Source organism: Halichoeres trimaculatus, unplaced genomic scaffold (genome assembly GCF_033239565.1).
Source record: "Halichoeres trimaculatus isolate MK-OKI-2021-1 unplaced genomic scaffold, fHalTri1.1 fHalTri1_scaffold_23, whole genome shotgun sequence".
Lineage (NCBI taxonomy): Eukaryota > Metazoa > Chordata > Actinopteri > Labriformes > Labridae > Halichoeres > Halichoeres trimaculatus.
This window is the reverse complement of record NW_027437201.1, coordinates 10,493,699-10,515,047: the sequence shown is the minus strand read 5'-3', so window position 1 is coordinate 10,515,047 and position 21,349 is coordinate 10,493,699. Positions and strand designations below refer to the sequence as shown.

Here is a 21,349-nt window from a genome sequence, read left to right as displayed (position 1 = left end):
AGCCCATTAGTAATTTTCCCAGCGAGTAGGAGTGCTGGGTCACTGGCGGGGGTGTTGAACCAAAGATCATTTGCTGTGCTAAAACTGAGATCAGAGCGTCGGTATTGATGTGAGCCTTTCTGGATTTCAGTTTATAAATTGTTGCTGTGGTTCCTGCTTCATACTACAACTCCAGCTAAAAGGTAATGAGGATGCAGTAGATTTAATTTGTGGGATTTTTTTACACACAGCCCTAAACACATTAGTCTTTTCCTTCTTGTTGTACTCCACATTTCCCCAGGGTGCAAAAGGATTTATGTGCACCAGCCGTCATTGTAATCCCACGCCTGTGCACATCTGACTGCTAGGTTCTGCTAAGTGAAACCTCAGATTACAGACTCAGCCGTGGTAAGTGTGCAGGGACTTTAATCTGCTAAAGCTTCCTCCAGCCACCAGCCTGAGTCGGGGCTGGTGGGGACTCTAAGGGACGGACTTATATAATGGATCTGGCTCATGAATACTGCAGTTTTTCCGACCATTTACTGCTGGGAGAATTTATGCAGTGTCAAGGTGAGGAGAGGCTCTGAGCTGCCAGCTTTGACTGAAATACATGGCCTCTGTGATGATCGCCTGTTGCAGCACTAAGATGTCTTTCTTCAGGGGGGTTCAAAGAGCAACTGATTTAAAAACATTCAGTAAAAAGACAAAACTCCATCAAAACAAACGTCAACTTTAGTCATGGTGTGTACAATATACTTAGCTAATGAGACCAATCATTTTCCAGGGTAACCAACACTTCTTCCATTCCTTCCTTGCATGGCATTGTTTGCAGCTTAGTTCGCTTGCTTGAGAAGCATGTTCAGATCTAAAGAAGCTAAAAGGTTTTAGGAAATCTCTTCAAGTTAAAGGCCATAGTTCATTGGTTCCTTGCATCCTGTGAAGTTGCACTTATTTATCTGTGACTGGCAAGTCTCAGTTTCTTTATGAAGACCTGAAAGATACTTCAAAGTTGAATTGAAAAAACAATATGTTGTAAAAACTAAATCAAAAACAACAAAAACTTTATGTTGACAATAGGGGGCACTGTACTTTAAAAGCATATAGATTCATACAGGCTGAGACACAGAACATATCTCTTAATAATTTTTAATCCTCAATGTATCTTGTATTCAAATATGAAGATGATTAAAAAAACTGGGACAAGTTTATTTAAATATGTACCCTATAAATCATCAAAATCCAATGTTTCCCTTTAATTTACGAACTTCCTGTTTGGATTTCAGAGACTTAGTAGATTCGGTCATGATAGTCATGCAAAAAGGATTTCAGGTCTGCAGCTCTAAGCTTGAGAGGCTGACTTTTTCTCACCTAGGGGGCACTCTGGAGCATGCATTTGCAAGAAATTAATGAATTCCTCAATTTTTTTTTTTTTGCCATAACTGAATTTTCAGCCAAGTTTGGTGATTGTTGAAGGCACGCAATTCAGGGTTATAGCGGCAGGAAGAAAGAAAGTGTGATAACCTCTAAGGTTCCAAGAGGGCCTTCACTGCACCTGCAGCTTAGGCTCCGGCCCTGAAATTATAATTCTTGAGATTTACATTTAGATGACAGGTCTTTTTACCACGTGTCAAAACAGGGTGTTTAATTGGAGGTGAGATTAGCCTTTTCTGATGAATCCCAGGAAACCCCAGCACTGAGGGATCAAGCAGGTCTTTGCTGAAAGTGAAAGTTTTCTGGATTCCTATATTTTTAACCTCCTAACGAGATATCAGCTTAGAAATAGAAATTAACCGCCAAATTACCACTGACTGCCTGCTTTTGCTCTCCATAGAGACCAAAGTGTGCTCCCATTTTCTCAGTGTAGCATGAGGAAGTTTGGGCAACCCTGAAATTTTCCTTAATTTCATTTACAACTCATTGAGTGTTTGAATCAGCACCTTCATTTTAAATTGTCAAATTGCTGAGGGACACAGTAATATACACATCAAAGCAAAATTAAACAAGTGCATAAATTAGGGTACTTCAACAGAAAAACCACATCAATGTTTTGTCGAGACTCTTTAAAAAAACAAAAAAACAAAAACAGTAACTAGTGGCTTGCTGTAGCCTGTAATGAGTCTGGATTCTGGATGGAGACATGTCAGACCATTCTTCCTCACAACACATCTCCAGGTCAGAAAGGCCAGATGGTTTCTGAGCATGGACAGCCTGCTTCAAATTATCCCACAGATTTTCAGTGGTATTCAAGTCTGGGGACTGGGATGGCCTTTTCAGAACATCATTCCTCTGCATGAATGCCTGAGAAGATTCTGGGCAGTGTTTAGAGCTGTTGAAATATCCAGCCCCAGCATAACTCCAGCGTTGTGACAGATTCCTCACAGTGGAAACTGGCAGCTGAAATCTCTGAGATAGTTTTTTTGTCAGCCTCCCCTCAACCATGATTCTAAAAAATCTTTGTTTTCAGCTCATTTGAGAGTTGTTGTGAGGTCCCCATGACGCCGCTCTTCAGAGGAAAATCAAAGAGAAGAACAGCTTGAAGTTTGCCACCTTAAATACTAGGGGCGGGAGAAAAAATCAATGCACAAAAGAGTCCTGAATTTTTTGTTTTATGATTTTTGAATCACTATTTTTGTTCAAAAATCTTTTTTTTTAAATGAAGTCCTTCATTATAGCCTTAGATTATAATCTGGGTTATAAAAAATTGCAGTCACAAAACTGGAAATACTGAAGAATTGTAATTCAAATCAAATCGGCACCCCAAGAATTGTAAAAGAGTTGATTCAGGAGAAAAGCACGTTATCCCAACCCTTTTAAACACCTTTTCTCATGATTGGATGCACATGGTCATGGAGTTTAATGCTTAATGAGCTCATTGAACCAACTTTGTGTTCCAATTAGTTCGTTTTAAGTAACAAGCATTCAAATCAATAAAATGACAAAGGTGGCCAAATTTGCACAGCCTATTTTTAAACATCCGATTTAGTTTCAAACAACTTTAAATTGCTACGCTAAAAGTCTTTGTCTGGAAAATAGCTCCGTACTCAGCTTTTATTAGAAAATGACTGACATGCCACTGTGATCATTTTCTGAAAAGACAGAGTAAATTATTATACGGCCTCAGAGGGGTGCCCAAACTCTTTTATATGACTGTAATTTGTACATACATCTAGGAGTAAAAACATTTCATGAATATAAAACAGATTCATTGGATAGAGACTGTAGTCAATATAACAGGTGAGCTGGAGGTGTATAATTAATTCTGTCTTTTGCTGCTCATAAATAGTTTAATAATAATTACCAGGCCAAACAAAGAAGGTTTTCAAAGCGTTACAGTAGCATCAGGAGTTCTTTATAATAATATATGTTGCAGTTGGCGTTGATTAGAAGAGAACAGATGTAAATGTGGGTGTCTGACAGTGACTCAAGTGAACGTTGGGTGCTGAACCAGACACTCAGCACTTTGCATTTGTTTGACTCAGGCTTTTACACGGGGCCAAGAACACTGCAGCTTTTAGCAATAAATCACAGGCTGGTAATTATACCGGTGTAAATCCACCTCACTTTGTGTGAAGTCTGCTGGAGCGCAAAATTTGTCTTCCTTTTGAAACAGTCGGTAAGTCATTCCATGTGGAGTTCCAGTCTGTTCTTTGCAGCTTAAACAAACTTCTGCACAGATCAATTCAAATGCTTAATTTTAGTGTTATTTTCAGATGAAAACGAGATTTAAATGATTTTCAAACCATCAAATTCTGTTTCAAATACATTGATTCCAACTTTTTTGAAAATCTCTCCCAATCTTGTTTTATTTCATTAGTCATTAGATGAAAGTCAGCTGTGTTGCAACAATAAATCAACTTCAGTTTTGTTTTGGACCCTGAACCAAATTTAATCCCTGCACAAGAATTAACTGAGTTTTTTTTTTGTTTTTTTATTTCAACTCTTTCATCTTTAACCTTGTCCGGGCTTCTCTTTTCAATGCCATGTCTTGGGATTCATTTTTGGATAAAAATAGAGAGTCTGGCTATGCAGAAGTAATAACCCTGGCTAGCTCCTCATTAGGGCACCTCTTCCTGGTTCATGTATGGCTTGAATTGGAGCCTGACTGGGGGAGAGCCCACACCTGGAGGATCTCTCTTCTTTATTGTTCTTGGATAAGCAAATGTGGGTCACTGCCCATGCAGAAGTGCACGAGAAGGTCGACATTTCAGCACAACCAAGGGAAAGCATCTGCATGGTGAGAACTATTCCAGGCACAAATCCCGGTCCTTGTTCTGGTTCATGCATGACCTGTGTGATCTCCCAAACCAAGTGGTGATGCAGAGGACTTATTAAAAGCATCGTAATTTAAGCCTGTTAACATTTTACTGAATCCACTTCAGCTGTTTTTGCTCAGACTCAACCTGTTTTAAGTCTTTCTGGCAAACAGCAGTTCCAAAAAAATCTGCAGCCAGGTTTTCAGCCACAGTTGCCAGAAACAGAGACTCCTTTACTGTAGACCAGAGAAATATCAAGAGGATTTTACAACCTGATGCTGCATATTTGAAGTGCCTGTTAACTACAGTTTTAGTTGTTTCTGAATGCACCTCAAAGTTTGCCAATGAGCTCCTTTAATTTGAAAAAAAGCACCTCGTTTCAGAGGATGGTTGCACTGCAGAGGTCAGAGATGACGTTTGAATGGTTTAACTAAACTGATAAAGTTGCTTTTACGACTTTCAAACCAGTTTTAGACTCTGTCTTTTTCACAGCGGTGTCCTCTGATGTTCAGTATTAAACATGGCTCTAACTCTGCAGACTCAACAGGCTCTTACAGCTCAAACACAGACTCAAAGGGCTCTGTGATCAATAGCTGTGTTTGTCAGAGTGTGTTGGTGTCATTAAAGAAACAGTATGATGACTCTTCCTTGTGCCTTTTTCATTTCTACCCTCAATTAATAATGTGTAAAGGCAGCTGGCATATCTCTTTCTCTTATTTAGGATCTTGGGGGAAACACGGCAGCTGAGTTCTGTCAGTTCCTCTGTCACTCATACACTCCATGTTGATTAGATTTTCCTTGTTATTCCTTAACGATCCAGAAAGTGTTATATTAACACATCTCTCACGTAACAACCTTACCCTCTGTTCAACGTATTTAACCCACCAGTCCAAACACATGTAATGTAGGATCATGAATTAACAGTCAGCGATCAAAATGTTCATGTCTTTTCCACTTTACAATCTGAGTTCATTAATGCTTCCTCACAATGTTTTGTCAGGCTTTAAAGAAGCTCTTTCGCTGCGTTGTAGTCCGACTAAATCCTTAAACAAACTCCCCAAAATCCTCATCAAACATATTTGAACAACCTGTGGCTGAGAGTCTTCCAAACACAACACGAGTGCTGCTGGCTGCTTGTTTTAATCTTAGCTGCAGTTGTGCTTGTGAAACTATAAATTCATGTCAGTTAAAGCTCCGGTGAGGAGATAATAGCCGGTTGTCAGACAGATTGAAAGTGATACTGATGCCTCTTCAGGAGCTACAAGATACCAGAAGATCATCAGCATAAAGATTGAATATTTCCACAAAGTTATAATGAATGACTAAAAAGACTGGTAGGGGGTAGGTCTCACTCTTGGTGTCATTTACCGCAGCAAAGAATCACAATGAGTGACAAGTTTGTAAAAAAAAAAATATCACTTACACAGTGTCAACAGGGGGCGCCAAAATCAACACAAACCAACCGAACCTCACAGGAGCTTTAAACCCACTCGTCTTGACCGGTCATAGCTTTCTGTCTGGGAGAGGGATGATAAAAAAAGTAGAGTTGGCCAATAACAAGAAAGCCTCCCTGAAGAGAAGTGAAAGTAAAGATTATAATCTAATCTTCAGGACATCCTAAAAAGCTCTTTTTAATGAAAGATTTATTATCCACTGCCCGGTCCAGTTATCAGCACCTCCGTGCTAAACTGTCAAGGGCCCCAGCAGCATCACTCCACATTTTGATTTTCTGCTGAAAGCGAAAATTGAAGCGTTGTTGGCATTTCCCTGTCCCCTGGCCGCCATTCCCCTGACTGCGTTGTTGGATCAGAGCAAATTGAAGACGGCACTTTGGACCTTGGCGGTCTTTAACCTCTCTCTTCGTGTTTCTGCTCTCTATAAAGTTCGGAAAAAAAGGCAACCGTGACTATTTCTGTTGATGTACCTTCCTTATCTCCTTCCTTCTCCTGACATCGCTCTCTTTCTGTCTCCTTGTCTCCTCCTGCTCTCCTTTTTGTTCCCTTCTCTTACCCTTGGAGTGTTAATGTGCTGACTGTCCTCATTGTCCCCCTCTTACACTGTCTGTCATATTAGATCCATCCTGTAGCCTCCTTGTTGGAAAAGATCATTATGCTCACATAGAAAAGAGATATCATCCCCCAGCAGAGTCGTGCTGTGGGGCAATCATTTCCATATGTTATAATGTAATCAGCTCTTTCGCCTTTAGCCACGCTTAATTGATTTTCACTGCGTCGTAAGCAAGATTGGAGATAATTTCCTCTTTTTAAATGGCCGCTCCTTTGTTCTGTTTGTATTTCCTTTAATTTTATTACCTGATTTCACTGCATGCTGTTATTTAAAGATGTTATATAACTTAGTTTAATGACCAGCTGTGTTCTGTGATTCGATCTCAAGAAGTGCAAGCTTTTGGCGAAATCAGAATGACTGCAATCTATTGTGAAAAATGAGACCCTGTGGATGGGACCAATCATTTTCTTTAATCACCACCACTTAAATCTATCTCTCTGTTTGATCAGCACATTAGCTCATATCAGTGCAATGTGAGGAAAATGAGATTACAGGGTTTCTGCTGCAAGACGTATGGCAGCTTAACAGCCTCGAAATAGGAGCAATGCATTTGAAATCCCTCTCTTTTTCCTCCTCCTTCCTCTTTCTGTCTTGTTTGTCTTTCAAGCTACCCTTTCTGAATACTCCCTTTCCTCCCAGGCGTCCTCAGCCACAGACCTCACCTGGCAGGATGGAATACACCGCAGTAATCTTTTCATCCCTGTTCTGCTTCACTGTCATACGATCAACCGTACAATCCCTAAGTTCATTCCGATGCACCGTAAGCAGGAGATAACACTCTGCAGAAATGGCGAGATAGGAGGACGAGGAAGTTACAGACGGAGGATAAAAGAGAGCCAGAGTGAGTTCAGGATGTTTCAAAAAATTGAGGAAAGTGGGACCAGACAAGGACAAGACTACAGCAGCTTGTGTATTCTGTTTGAAGTCCATGCCCATGGACCACAGCACCCTATTGATCTGCTGCTGTTGTTATGCTAAGGATGGGCTCTGAGATGGTGCCATATACGCTTGGACAAATTGATTATTCTGAAGAGTGCACGGCTGGCTCCTGACTGTGCTGTGTTAAAATGATTTATGGACCCATATGTCCACTCCGGTCATGAGAGCACCTTCATCATAAACGAAGAGTTAGGACTTTGGCCGTGGCACAGAATCACATCGTACTCACCTGAAGAGTTCTGATAGATATTCAGCTATGTTCTGTTTGTGATCTCCCTGCCTTCTTCCCCGTGTTCCCCCACCTCCTGAGAGGTTGCTTTCATGGAGATCTAACTAATTAGATTGCCATTTAATCCTGCTGCCTGCGTGAACACAACTGCTATATTTGATTCTGTGTCCAATGAACACAATTCACCGTGCTGAGTGAGGCGCTTTAGAGGAGAACTCAGATCAGTTAAACAGATTTCAAACATTGTTCAGAAATTCCTGCCCCTTATCAAGCAGAAGGTAACGGGCAGGGTTTGTCAAAAAGCAAGCCGTCTTCTCGCCACTGAGTTTCTGTTTCTCTACGCTTCCTCTGCAGATGAGTTGTTGCAATTGAGTGTGGCAGATCTGGGAAGCCGATTGTAGAGCTGTGATGTTAATATAGCGCTTGTTTGAAGATGGTTGTCACTGTTTCTGGATGATCAGCAGCAACCAAGTTAGAGGACAAATTGGACTTGACTTTATCTGTCTGGGTTCTCTGTGGAAATCTTTAAGCACAGGTAAGAATGATCGTGTTCGAGGTGAGATGGATTTCTCTGAGAACTCACTGACACGTGTTTCTAATTGGCTTAAATCCAAATGGGCAAACTTAATCACAGCTTTTAGTGCAGCCTGCGTTTTGCATAATTCAGACTCTTGTTAAGAATTCCCATCTAGGGGGTATGTAAATGAAACACCTTTCCCAACACGCTGGTGATGTGTGAAGGTGCAGTGCTGCCAAGAATATTTTGACAAGAAGAGCCTTATTTTGGAAATGCTGTTATTCTTTAAATTTAGATGTGTCATCACACTCTTTGTTCTCACCGGTACAGAGGGGTGGATGGTGGATCCAGAAGCTGGCACAGCAGGGCAAGAATAGAGACAAGACGATCACCTGATTAAAGAATTGCTTCTTCAGAGTTATATTTACTGTCTGAAACCAATTATGAAGGGTAGGTGTGGATACAGAGGGATGGCAGGTGAATCTAGAGTCTTGCACAGTTGGACAAGAACATCATTCAGGAGGAGAGGGCTAAGGGAGAGTGGGAGCGCCTACCTTTCCCTTACCAATGGCCCAATCGCAGAGTTAACGTCAAACTTTAAACTGTCTAGTCCATACAGGAGAGCTCCCACTACGTCTGTCCCTGCTTCACCCTTCACTCAACCCATCCACCATGCCACCTGTGCTCTCCCAGTTCCCCCACTCACTCTCACCTGCCGACATTGATGTAGTGCAAAAGCAACATTTCTTGTCGTGCGGCTATGCAGGCCATTTGGATTTAAACACTCAGCTTTAACAAACTATGCCTATTTTTCAGCTCAGTTATCACTGAAAACAGAACTATTCCTCTCTCCTTCATTTTCCCGAGCCCATTGAAGTTTGCCCGCTGGCTTATCAGTTATTGAGAGCAGTGGATAGAAAATGATTTAAATGTCTCTTCAGGGGTGAAATGCCGACCGAGTAGAACAGCAGTGTCCACTAAAAACCCTTTTATTGATCGCCTCTCACCTCCCTACTCTTTAAATCTCCTGTCTCTCTCATCCATCCTCCCTCTCTATTTTTTTATGACAGTTGGAGTCAAACTTTTTTTTCTGAGCAGCACAGAGAGTGGCGCACATATGTACTCACAAAGGTTGTTTCATGGGATCAAGCTGAGAACAAAGCTTTCACAGAGCCTGTTGACTGTCGATATTTCAAGTCTGACAAGAGGTTTCATGACCTGAGATGCTTTGTTGGAGTGTCAGCGCCTCCAGCTGTGACTGCACACTGACCCCACTTAAGGGATCGGAGTGTAAGTCTGGGCAATAAGTTTCTCAAGAGCTAATGGTTGGATGGCCTGAAGTTTGGTGTAAATATTCCCAAAAGATTCCCCAGAGGATGCAGCCCCAAAATTTTGAAGGCAGTCCTTATTTCCCCTCAGACCTTTGTAAAAAGTTTTAGCACAACAACATAATTGTGTACCTCATGTACTGTCAAGGTTGAAGTTCACATAGCAGCAGCTCAGGGATGATTCGGACCCATGACCTCTTGCTATTCGTCATCATTGCACTCTATCTCCCCTGTGTCCTTTCCTGTCAACAGGATTACCTTCTCTTGTCTTCTTCTCTCCTCACTCTAGAGCTTGCACTTTTTGTCTTGTCAATAGTTCATGATCCCCAGAGGGCACTTTCATCCATCCATTGAGTATACTACTCATCCTGTTCAAGGTCCCAAGAGTCTAGCATATTGACAACCGGACACTCTCACGCTCTTGATAATTTAGACAGTGACCATTTATGGTTTGGAAAAACATGCAAACTTGCACACTCCCCAGAAGATGCACATAACACAACTTGAATGACACTCCTATTTGTTTTTTCTTCAAACTTTGAGCTGAAATGTCATTTTTCCAATACTTGTCCAATACCTGCAACACTTGCAGTTTGATCATGCACCCCATGTACTCAAAGGTAGTTCACATACAACCCATTGCCTTTAGCTGCATGTCAGACCAGTTAATGTAATATAGTCTTAATGGCATCTTAAGGCATCAAAAAGCCCCAGAATAACCCCCCCCCCCCCCCCCCCCCCCCCACTCCGAACCAGAAGCCAATAGTGTGTATATATATATATATATATATATATATATATATATATATATATATATATATATATACACACTATTGGCTTCTGGTTCGGACTTCCAGTGCTGTAGTTCACAAGTCTATGTAAATATGTTTTTCATTTATGTGACATTTGACAAGTGTGAAAAAGATCCTTAAAAATAAAGACTTGTCCCACTCATAATCTCAAGGCCCCTAAAAGACCATCAGCGAAAACCACAGAGAAATTCAAATTAAAGCATCATCAAATCTGAATAGCCCTATCCAGACTCTTTCATCTTTTTTCTTCATGAAATACTCTCATCAAAATTGATTGTGAAAAGATTAAGTGACTTATTGTCCCAGGATCATTTAATGTATACAAACACAATCAGGCTTTGGCAGCCAGGATTTCATAAATAGGGAGAGCTGTCTACCTTGGTTGACTAATGACTTTAGAGGCGAGTCTGTCCTGGTTGTCAAATGAAATGAGCTGGATTTAAGAGTATGCGGTGTCTCAGTCGGCTCAGCAACAGCACACAGTGATGTTGTCAAACAGTGTTTTGATGGTAATTAATTTCACCTTTAATGGCCCCTGAGCTTACTCAGTCTAAAGAACACATCATCTCTGCTATCAACTTGTGCCCTTTTGTCTCTGAAGCTAATGCTACACATGCACAAGCCTCAGTGAATGGAGGGGTGGGAAGAAACCCAGGTGTGTAAATGTCACACTTCCCTGTGTGCTCATTAACAGCATCCACATTAGTCTTCCCTCCTTTGGCCTCTCTAACGTCCTTTAGCTTCCTGTTCACTTTCCCTCAAGGAAAAGAAGGACGAGGCACATTTATATCACCGTGTCTTTGAAGAAGGATGGCCACTAACCTGTAAATAATGCATGCGCTGTTCCGGCACGTGTCGCAGTTGGCCGTGTCCTGTCCGGTTCGATAGGAGAGTCTGTGGGGAAGATAAGAGTCGTTGAATGAGTAATTACAGGACTCGTTAAGCTGCCCCCTCACACCCGCTTTTCTCATCTTGTTTGTCGTCCCTCGTTAGCATGGCCGGAGTAAATGAGGGCAATGAGAAGTCACACTGCCCTCCTGAGTGGCCTGTGTCCGACAAAGAGAGCAGGGTGTCAGCCATTAGCGGCGGTTGACCGATTGGAGGTTGCATAAGGGCAAAGTAGTTCTCTGAATAAATTTCTGGGCTGCAGTGGAAAGTACATCACTTTAAAGGAAGGACTGGTGCCTCGGTTATCCAACAATTATGTCACAAATGTTGTCATGAAACAGCAACAGAATAAGAAAAAGAACACATTTACAAGGACCCAATGTAACACTCTCCAAACTTTGTTTTACTCCCCAATGCCAAGCTTTGTTTTACATGCCAGTGGAAACTTGCAATGATTATACAATTTGTTGGAAAGTAAGAATCACCTATTACATGAAAAAGCTGGAAGCTGTTAGTTTCCTAAACTGATCAAATTCAACCATTGCCCCTTGGCTTTACAAACTCAAACTATCTTAAATTGTTGCTGGTTTTAATCGAGCAGTTCCAATGCATCAATAGCCAATTCCATTGTAACCTGAGTGTCTTTATATCATTCTGTCTCTGACATAAAGTATTGACGCTGTAGAGCCCTCGTTCCTCAGCTGAAGACCGAGTGATGGCCTTGCGTAGGACCATGCGTTGACATGCTTCAAAGGCTCAATAGCTTTCTTGTTGGGTGAGCATGTGGGAACATACATATTGATTGACATTAACTGTCTTCATCTAATTTATGACATGTCCCATTGAACATACAGTTGGCTCACTTTACCGGTGACATGGACACAATGTTTGAGTTTTATGGCCACGAGCTGCAGTGCTCCATTTACACACAGCAGGCTTGTAAATTTTATACAGATGTGAATGTTTTTGTAGCTTTTGTTTACCCATGTATTGTCCTACATAAAGCCATTTCCTTCACTTTCCAGTGGTTTAATTGAGGCATACAAAGCTGCAACCATATATTAGAGGCATTCTGACATATTTTCCTCTAAAATGCTGATTTTAATACCTGCTGATGCTTTGTCCTTTAGCTTGTTTTAAACTGTCACATAGCAGACATAGCAGTGCATCCTGCCCCATCTCCTACAGTTTTTCTGTTATTGCATTTCCAATAACGGAAATCTCCTCAGCAGCGCATTTTACCAAAACTCAAAAAAGCACAACTCTTGTTTTGAAGTCTTCACTTGATTTTTTTTTTCAAAAGCTGTGGATTCAACAGGGTCCTTAATGGTATACTATTTCACAACAAGCCCAGACTGAGTGTTCATATTGATATCACCATGTCAGGAGTATTTGTTTATTAAATTTGTCCAAGACAAATATACCAGAGGCTGAGTATCACATCAGTCAACATGTCTGAAATCTGTGAACTGACGCCAAAGCAGCAAATAGGTTGTTCAATGTTAAAACATCAATACATACAAATAACATACAACTCTTTAAGCTGTACCGGGGTGTCTTGATATTTTTGTCTTCTTCCTAAAAGTTTGGAGGAATCCTCTTTTGAGATGACTGTTTTCACCATGTTATAATGGAGGTAATTGGAATCCTATGTTTGGTGCTCACAGCAAGAAATAAACAACCTTTAAAAAAATGAACAGTGAGGTGTCTTCCCAAAAACAGTGCCCCTTTTTTCTGTCTGTGGATGATCCAAAGTAATGGGGACACTTTTTCTCAAGAGAGATTCTGATATTGAGTTTTCAGTTTCCAAGCTTTTGAGCACCAATGATAAGTTTTAATGGGTCAGTACAGAAATGAAAGTGGTTTTTTGCTACTAAAGGCACATCCATTTTTCGGTTAGCATGGTGAACTGTCATAACTCTAGATTTCTTAAATGAGCGTTGCTGGTAAAACCACCGCATTTTTCTCATCATTCAACCTAATGGGCTTTCATATTTATTTCTTATCTCTCATCTTAGCAACTGCAAGGACACATTTTTTCTGATCTTTCACTCTTGTCATGCTGCCCATAAAATGCAGTACCGATAAAAACTAAACCACTATCATAAATTCCAAATGCTTATCTCTGTGGTTTACAGTCTGACAGGTACATCACAAGTGTTGATATCAGTGTTATTTTTTTCTAATTTGTCACAGTATGAGGTAATGGAGCCTGTCTAAGAACACTGCTGTGTAATGAGGATGTTTAAACAAAGGTTGCAATTGGGATTAATTGGACTTAAGGTGCTTCCCGTTGGAGAAGGGGTTAGAGTGCAGTGAAGTGGGGAGTTCAAGGCTGTCTTGACTTTCAACCTTGATGATTCAATCAATAACCAGTCTATCACTCATCCCCTCATAGATCACTGTTCTCCAGTCTCCCTCGAGATCGAAGCTAAAAGAGTCATTAATAGCATAATATACAGTTCTCCTGGTGTCCCTTGTGTGTCTCTGCTCCACCCTCAGTCACAAACTCCACATTTGACTCTCCTCATTCAAAGATTTCATCAGAGTATTTGTGTAGTTCCTTTGGTGTCTAAAGCCTTGTTTCCACCAAGCAGTTCAGTTCAGTTTGTCTCGGTGCAGCACATCAGACCTTAGAAGGTGGAGCTAGAGACACTGCAATCTGTTGATGGTAGAAAGAATTGTTGCTTCCCGAGCATCAGGTAATAAAGTACCTCACATAACCCTGCCAAGTTTAAATCTCGAGTCAACTTCGCGAAGATGACTTTCTATTTGTTGGGAAAATGGCAACACAAGGTACACTGTGTCACGCTGCTATGCCATCAAGCTATTACATAGCTGACACAGCTGTCGACATCTGGCTCTCATACTGCCTACCAAGAAGGAGACGGTTGGCTGTAAAAAAACACAGACAGGAGCAGGCTTCACCGATCCGCCCCCTGCCAAACTCTACCGATCCATACTGGACTGCTTAGTGGAAATGGGGCAACAGGGTGACAGTTGTTGTTTTTTTTTTGGCCCAGGGGTTTAATTTTGGATGCTGTAATATCCTAACAGGTATTGATGTTACATTTTGGAAACTCTGGAAATAAGAAAATTCGAACTGCTTCAATGAATTCTCATCAAGTATTTGATCCACCAAACAAAATACGGTGTCTAGATGGATTCTTAAAGCATTACAGCTTTGATAAACTCCTGGTTTCTTTACCTTATAAACCTATCATTGAGGGTTCATGCTTTTCAAGGTTTTTCAGACTCTGGTTCTCAAAGGAGGATATTTTTGTTCCTTTTTATTGAAACCTTTTTATATTCTTCTTTTTCTGTTTTTCTCTTCCACTCTTTTGTCATCATCCTCCTGAGGGTCAAACAGATCAGAGGATCAGGTGGAGGAGTAAAAGTGAAATTTTGAGCCTCATTACTTATAAAGCTTGAAGCTGAAATGACTTTTAGACCTTGATTGTGATTGTAGCTCCTCACTTTGATTTAGCAGAGATCAATGGATTTTTGCACTTCTTTTCAGCTAGATTACACTTGCTTTTCTTTTGCCTATTATTTTTTTTCCTCTACATGTGTGTTTTGCGCATGCATGTTGGTTGTGTCTTTTATCAGTCTCAGCACATTAGCCATCAAATTTCAATTTGTGCCCAAGCGTGTCATGTCAGCACATGGTTTGTGATGAATGCACAGTGTTGTGGTTCCTTAGATGAAAAATGAACATCATACAACATGAGCAGTTATATATCAAATGTAATTGGACTCATGGTTCACCTATAGCCTGTGGGCTCTCCTATTTGTTGTGTCGGTGACATTTATGTAAGGGGAGTTCAAGGCTAATGTACCGTGACTAAAGCAGCATTACTTTTTTTTTTTTTTTTTTTTTTTGCTTGACTCAGCTTTGAAAATGGGAGTATGTACGTGAAGAGAAGGACCAAGCTTGTAGAAAAACTGGAGGTTGAGTTTGGCTGGGATGGATTACAAGAAGCTTATTCTGCTCACTGACTTTAAGTCAATGTAAGCTTTTGTAATTAACACAAGGCAACACAATGTGATTGTTTGTTTCTGTATTAGACCAGATGGCACAATTAAACAGCAGTCACTAATTTCCAGTCACAAATTAAATCTCTCCTCGGCTCTCTTCTTTCTTCTCCCACCTGCCAGTTTAGACACACCAGATAAGCCAGATGTGCCTCTCAACATGCTAAAGTTGGCTCCCAATGCTGCTGCACCACATGTTTGCTTACTTCTCCTCTAACAACATATTTTTACCAGTGGGACGATGAGGAGATTATGGCTGCCTTGTGCAAGATTGAAGGAGGATAATTGCCTTTTTAGATGGCGTAAATGCAAACTGATGTAAGATCTGTGCCCTCTGAAGAGGACTTTATCCTGTCATCAGTTAAGTTGGTATCAAGAGCTGCTTTTGTAAACCTCAGACACTGTTCCTTGGAAAGGGGCATATTTGTGCGTGCAGTTCCCACAAGTTTAGACCCCAGGTTGGCATGAAGTTGATTACATGGATTTTCTCCCTCTGTACCCCTGCACAGTGCTGGTCAAGGGAGATTGGGATCTGAGTGCAGAGCCCTTCCAATTCACTCAACAAATTGACCATTTTGTTTGCCTCATCCCTTTGGATAGACACTCCTCTATTGCAGTAGGCTAGATGCTATCTGCTGCCCTTTTGTATATACTCAGTAACCATCGGACAGTAAATGGGTTTTTCACAGGCCATGGCTTTTTCACAGGCCTTAGACTTACTGGATAAACATGGTGTGCAGCTGGATAAGGCAAATTAGGAAATGTCACTTGCAGACTTTGCCTAAGCAGTGGAAAAGAGCTGGTCAAATACCGGCACCACTTTTAGCATTTGCTTCAGTAACTCACTGAATTTCTGTTTCCAATACGAGGGGAATGTGCCACTCAGCCAATATACCAATTAGGATGGCAATGTGACCTTTCATTTATATCAAAACTTTGCTTTTTACAGGAGTTATTATTCTACAAGGGAAGAGAAAAATTCAAAAAGGGTCAGTCACAATGACCTCCACTTCCTCCTTACAGAAGCCTGCAATGTGATACTCACGTCTTTTAGTTTGACCCCCCCAAGTCACTGCTTCATGACCTTAATAGTGGTGCTGATGATCTTTCAGGGACTTTTTTGCCGTTCAGTCAAATGTCTGGATTTATCAACGTATAATTGTCTTACAGTTTAACAGATATCCCAAAATGACTAAATTATACTGTCATCAGTTTTGGTATATCATTTTGCATCTTATCATATGGTATCATATTGCATCCCAAAATATCACATTATGTTGTCTTGCACTGCATCATAATGAACTGCATCTATCAGACTGCATCATATTGCACCCATTGACTGTATATAGAGTGGACAGCATGGCTCCGCCATTTACCATTGTACGGTTTTGAAGTCAGAATTCCCCCATCACAGGGGCAGCCATTGGTAGCAGTTGTGCAGTAGAGACTGTGAGGGATTCTGGGAGAATCTGAGTGGAGCCGAGTAACAAAAATAATAATGTTTTTTTTCTTTCGAGAGTCTAATCACTTCTTGACTCTACCTCCTGACATATTGTATAATCCTTGAAAAAAATACACAAGAACAGCAGTTGTCAATCGTTGTTAAACGTGACATAAAGCCTCGTTTTTTTAACCTCTTATAACTAATGAAAATGAAACTTTTCAGAAAAAAAGAGAACTTAAATACAAGACGGTCAAATGAAACCTTCAAATCACCGATTATTTTTTTAAAGTCTGTCCCGTAGGGAATGACTGGAGAGCTGGATTTTTTAACCTATACTGCAGCCAGCCACCAGGGGGAGCAGTTTTTGTAGCAACCTCACTTCGAGCCAAGCCGAGCAAGTTGACGTCCATTTTTTTACAGTCTATGGTTGCACCATATCAGATTGCACCTCATAGGCTCAACAGTTTCAATTGCACAGCATGGATCACAAAGCATCAACCATACAGCATTGTATCACATTGTATTGCACCGCAACACATCACACCCCACTGTATCACACAGCAATGCTAAATCCCCATTGCAATATTGGTAAAAAAAGAAAAAAAACATGATAAGACTATTTTTCACATTTGTTCAAATTGCTCAACATCATATCGCACTGCAGTGCATCATATTGCACTGATTGTATTGCACTGCATTGCACTACATCATATTGCACCACGGTGTGTTGCACTGCATGGCATCCTATTGCACTGTTTCATATTGCACTGTATTTCATTGTATTTAGTTGTTTTGCACTGAATCGTATCTCATTGTATAGTGTATCATATCACATCACATTATATTGTGAGTAGCCCTACATTTCCCACCTGTGGTTTTTCCAAGTCATCCCATTCAACATAAAAACCAACACATCTTGCTTCTTTTAATCATCCTGCACTTGAGAGAAGCTAGTTACCAGTTGAAACACATTTTCAAGCAGGTATATCTGTTGTAGTTGAGGTGCAAATTACTGCTGCACTGGGCTTAAGCCAGAAAGAGACGGGTCATCCCAGGACATAGCCCCTATGCCAAAACCCAAGAACTGCCATAGAGGATGTACTGAAAGCAAACTCACCAACATATTGTTGCTGTTACTCATTTACATCAGAACATCTGTGAGTAACATAACATCAAAGTTCTGCCCCATGATTTGACATCCTTCATGGATGGATGCTGGTTTTTCAGCTGCATGGTGATAAATCTTCTCTTTAGACATACATAAAGTACATTTAAAAACTACAGGCTCATACAGGCTCCCACAGAAGTCTCAAACACAGTGACTTCATCAGTTTCTTGTCTGTTGTTTCCTCTCCTCAGGTTAAATGTGACTTAAAGGCCACAGTCATAGCAGCAGTCTTTCATATGATGGACCATCGAACCTCCCCAGGCAAAATTGAGTGAGACGATTGTCTGTAAATAAGTTCTGCAGCAGCTCTGTCATATCTGGAGGGAAATCATTACAAAAGGACATTTTGCTGTAATAGCACTGCAGGGAACATCAGGTAGCTGGTATTATCCCTGCTACATGCCACTGTGATCTCCTTCTTGGCACTCTGGGTGTCAGGGCTGTTCTGAACTGGTGTCACACATACAAGCTTGTCTCTTAGAGGCAGAAATAATGTGACTCATCAAGAGGGTACTTTTACTGTCCATGCTGAATCGTGAATGTGCTTAGTTTGTCTGATATTTCCTCCTGAACACCATGCCCTTTTCTCAAATTTGATTTATAGGTACATGACATTTCTTTTTTTTCCTGGTGTATGCTTGACACCAGAGTAAAGTCACGAATCCTATTTACCTAATCAGTACAGATCCAAATCCAGACCTTATTAAGTGAAACAGGCGGCAGAAATTGATGGTTTCTCTGTCAGTGTCCTTGTAAAGCTCAGCACGTCTTCTATTTTGAGTTTATCAAAAGATTTGCCAGATCCTCACTCTTTTGTACGTTATGTCAAGGAGAAACTTGGTTATAAAACAGATTCAGATGAGTTCACTGCAGTGAAATGTTCAAATTACAGATTTTTGAGAGAGAAAGGAAGCACTTGAATTAGATTGGTGTTCAGTATTGGGATGTCTTTGAAGCTGTAAAACAGTGTTAGAAGAAAAACAAAACTTTTACATCTATAGTTCATACACAGGCTAAAAGTGAGCAGTCTTACCCTTCTCTGTGGGCCTCCCCTTTCTCCAGTTCCTGGATGACCCCCAGCAGCACCTTGATGGTCTCCTGGCTCGAGCTGATGAGATTTTCCATGGCCTGGAGCTGTGCTTTAACTTCCCCGTCCTGATTTATAGGCACTATTTGCTTACAGGCGTCCTGTGTTTGATCAGGCGTTGCCCCGACAGCTCCGCCACCGCTGCAGGGTGACAGAGGCTCGTCCATGCCTCGCAGAGGCCGGGCAGACAACTGTCCCGTGTGGCACTGTACCTGTGTCGTACAGCCTCTGCCGGAGCGTGGTAGCGTTTCACTCTGCAGCCCGTTGAGCTGCAGCGCTTTCTTCCGCTTGCTCCGCACAGACGGACTGTCCAGACACTCCACCTGGGTGAGAGAGTTCCAGGCAATGGGGCCCGTAACCTTGGAGGCCCTGTCCGGCAGGGTTCGGGACGAGCCCTCCTCCAGATTCAGCAGCTGCCTCCTGGTCAAACGGTCCGCGTCGGCCTCCGTGTGTTGTAAACCTGTCCGGGCTTTGGATGGGACGCTGCAGAGCTGGTACTCCGCCTGTGCTCCGGCTCCACTTCCTCTCTGTGTGTCTGCAAGGCAGTCTGTGTCTGCAGAGCAAGCGAGCAGCAGAGCGTCAGAGCACAGGCCATCAGGTGCAGTGTGCTGCTCCACTGTGGCAATGCACTCATTAGTATGGAGCAGAGCCCTGGTCCTCCGGACTCCACTCCCCCCACAGGCTCCCTCCTCCTCCTCCTCATCTAAACCCTGCTCAGCAGCCTTGGACTGCTTCACCTCCATGGCAAAACCGTTATTCTGACCTTTATAAGTTTCCACAGCCGCCACGTGTTTAAAGGTGTGGCCTTTCTTGCGCTCAAAAGGAAAGGTCTGGTAGCGTTTCTTCAGGTCGGGCGAGGTCTGAACGCCCGTGCTTTTGGTGACATTTGGGATGGATCTGCGGGCAGGGACAGTCATGTACTTTCGGTACGCCACTTTGTACGAGTTTGGCTTGCCACCTTTCCCTGCTGCTTGCAGCTCCGCCTCCCGTTGCTCGTTCTGCGCCTCACAGATATCCTTAAAACGCACTTGCAGCGCCTTGTTCCTCTTCCGCACCTGTCGACTGGCTTCCAGGGAATACTTCACCTCCAGCGCCAGCGAAGTGGAGGGCAAGGGCGCTGCTTCCGAGTCAGACTCTGAGTTGGTGAGCATGCATTTGCCACCCTCCTTGCTCACCATGTTTCCTGAGAGGCAGAGATAGAGAGAAGCGGTGTTAATCATCTGTAGTGAATGGCTTTGACTAAGAACCCTCGCCTTACATTAACATCCTGCTTTCTCTAAGGGTGGAACCTGTGTGCTGGGATAATGAATGTTAAAGAAGCCGTTATCAGACAGATGTCATTATGCATGCTAACAGCATAGCATACATTAAATTTAAACAGTGCATTAACATATAAAGTTGCTTCCTCTGGAATTTCAGCAAACCAGGACTTGCAGTATTTGACATTGAACATGTTCTAGTTTCTACGTTTGACATTGAAGAAGTGGTGATGTTACACGAGCCCAAAGTTTCCAAAAATGCTCTCTCAATATTTCCACCCTGGCCTTTTATTTCCATTTTATGATAAGTTTTACTGTGCTATTTATGCTCCCCAATCTGTCCGTATTTATTGGCTAAAAACTAAAAGAGTTTGAGCATGCCCTGAAAATAATCCAAGCAGATTTCCATGATGCATTTAATCTCCCTCCCTCTGAAACCAATAACTCCAATTCCAGCACACTTATAATTCGTTTATCGTTGCCAGTGAAAGCATCCAACGCTCCCAGATACTCCTCCTCCTCCTCCTCCTCCTCCTTTCTTTCTGTCAAATATCTGTGAAGTCATGATGAGCATTTTTATCTCTGTTTGCAGTCCCAATCGGACACTTCAGTCACACACAGAAACACACTTGCTTAGCAGGAGCATTAAACCATTGACTGTTCGGAAGACTCTTTGTGCGGTCTGTGCTGTACTTCCATAATTTGTCGGGTTCAGCAGGACTCTCTACTCTCTGACCTTCCTCTGCTGCTGATAATAAATAAAAGTGAAAATAGGAAATTGAGCCCATTTGGAACTACATTTGCATTCCTCTCGTGCATGTGAGTGAGGCATCTCTTCATTTTCCATTTTCTAAATAGACAGAGAGGAGAGAACAGAAAAGTGAGGAAATGCATCCTTTCAGCACAGATAGTAGGGGTGGTTTCTATCAGCTATCAAAGGTGTGATACAGCATCAGCACTTTGCATTTCTCTCTGATGCTCCGAGGGGAAAATGTATTCTTTTTCTGCCTGCTGATTTACAATAAGCCATCCCTCCATGCACTCATGTAGATGTGAAATCGGATGGAGCAATTATCCTGCTCAGTTTATCCGCCCTGACTGGTATCTGTCAACAGAGAACGCCTGTTTACTCACCTTGGAGCCACAGAATGGTCATTTTGTCTCACTGTCTTATCAAATCATCTCTCTGGCTCTGAATTATGGAACTCTAGCCTCTTTTTCTGCCTCTGTTTGAAGAAAGTAACCCCCCAAACTGTGTCCATCTCAACTTAAACAACCAACAAAGAAGCCTTGGCCAGGATACTAATACTCTCCCTGAATTCTCGTGCTTTCCACAAATGAGCA

At 41.8% G+C, this 21,349-nt stretch overlaps 2 protein-coding genes across 3 annotated transcripts in view; one reads left to right on the top strand and one right to left on the bottom strand.

Annotated features, from left to right (window-relative positions):
* Positions 1–21,349, top strand: part of dock1 (dedicator of cytokinesis 1) — a 252,787-nt gene that overhangs the window by 115,511 nt on the left and 115,927 nt on the right. The window lies entirely within an intron of this gene.
* The window catches only part of insyn2a (inhibitory synaptic factor 2A), a 42,932-nt gene that overhangs the window by 6,574 nt on the left and 15,009 nt on the right, over positions 1–21,349 (bottom strand). The window contains exons 2-3 of the mRNA XM_074662601.1: positions 18,693–19,929; positions 10,947–11,018 (exon numbers count right to left, since the gene is read on the bottom strand). Of these exons, the coding sequence (XP_074518702.1) occupies positions 10,947–11,018; positions 18,693–19,924 (1,304 nt within the window). The 5' untranslated portion in view covers positions 19,925–19,929. The remainder of the gene's footprint in view (positions 1–10,946; positions 11,019–18,692; positions 19,930–21,349) is intronic.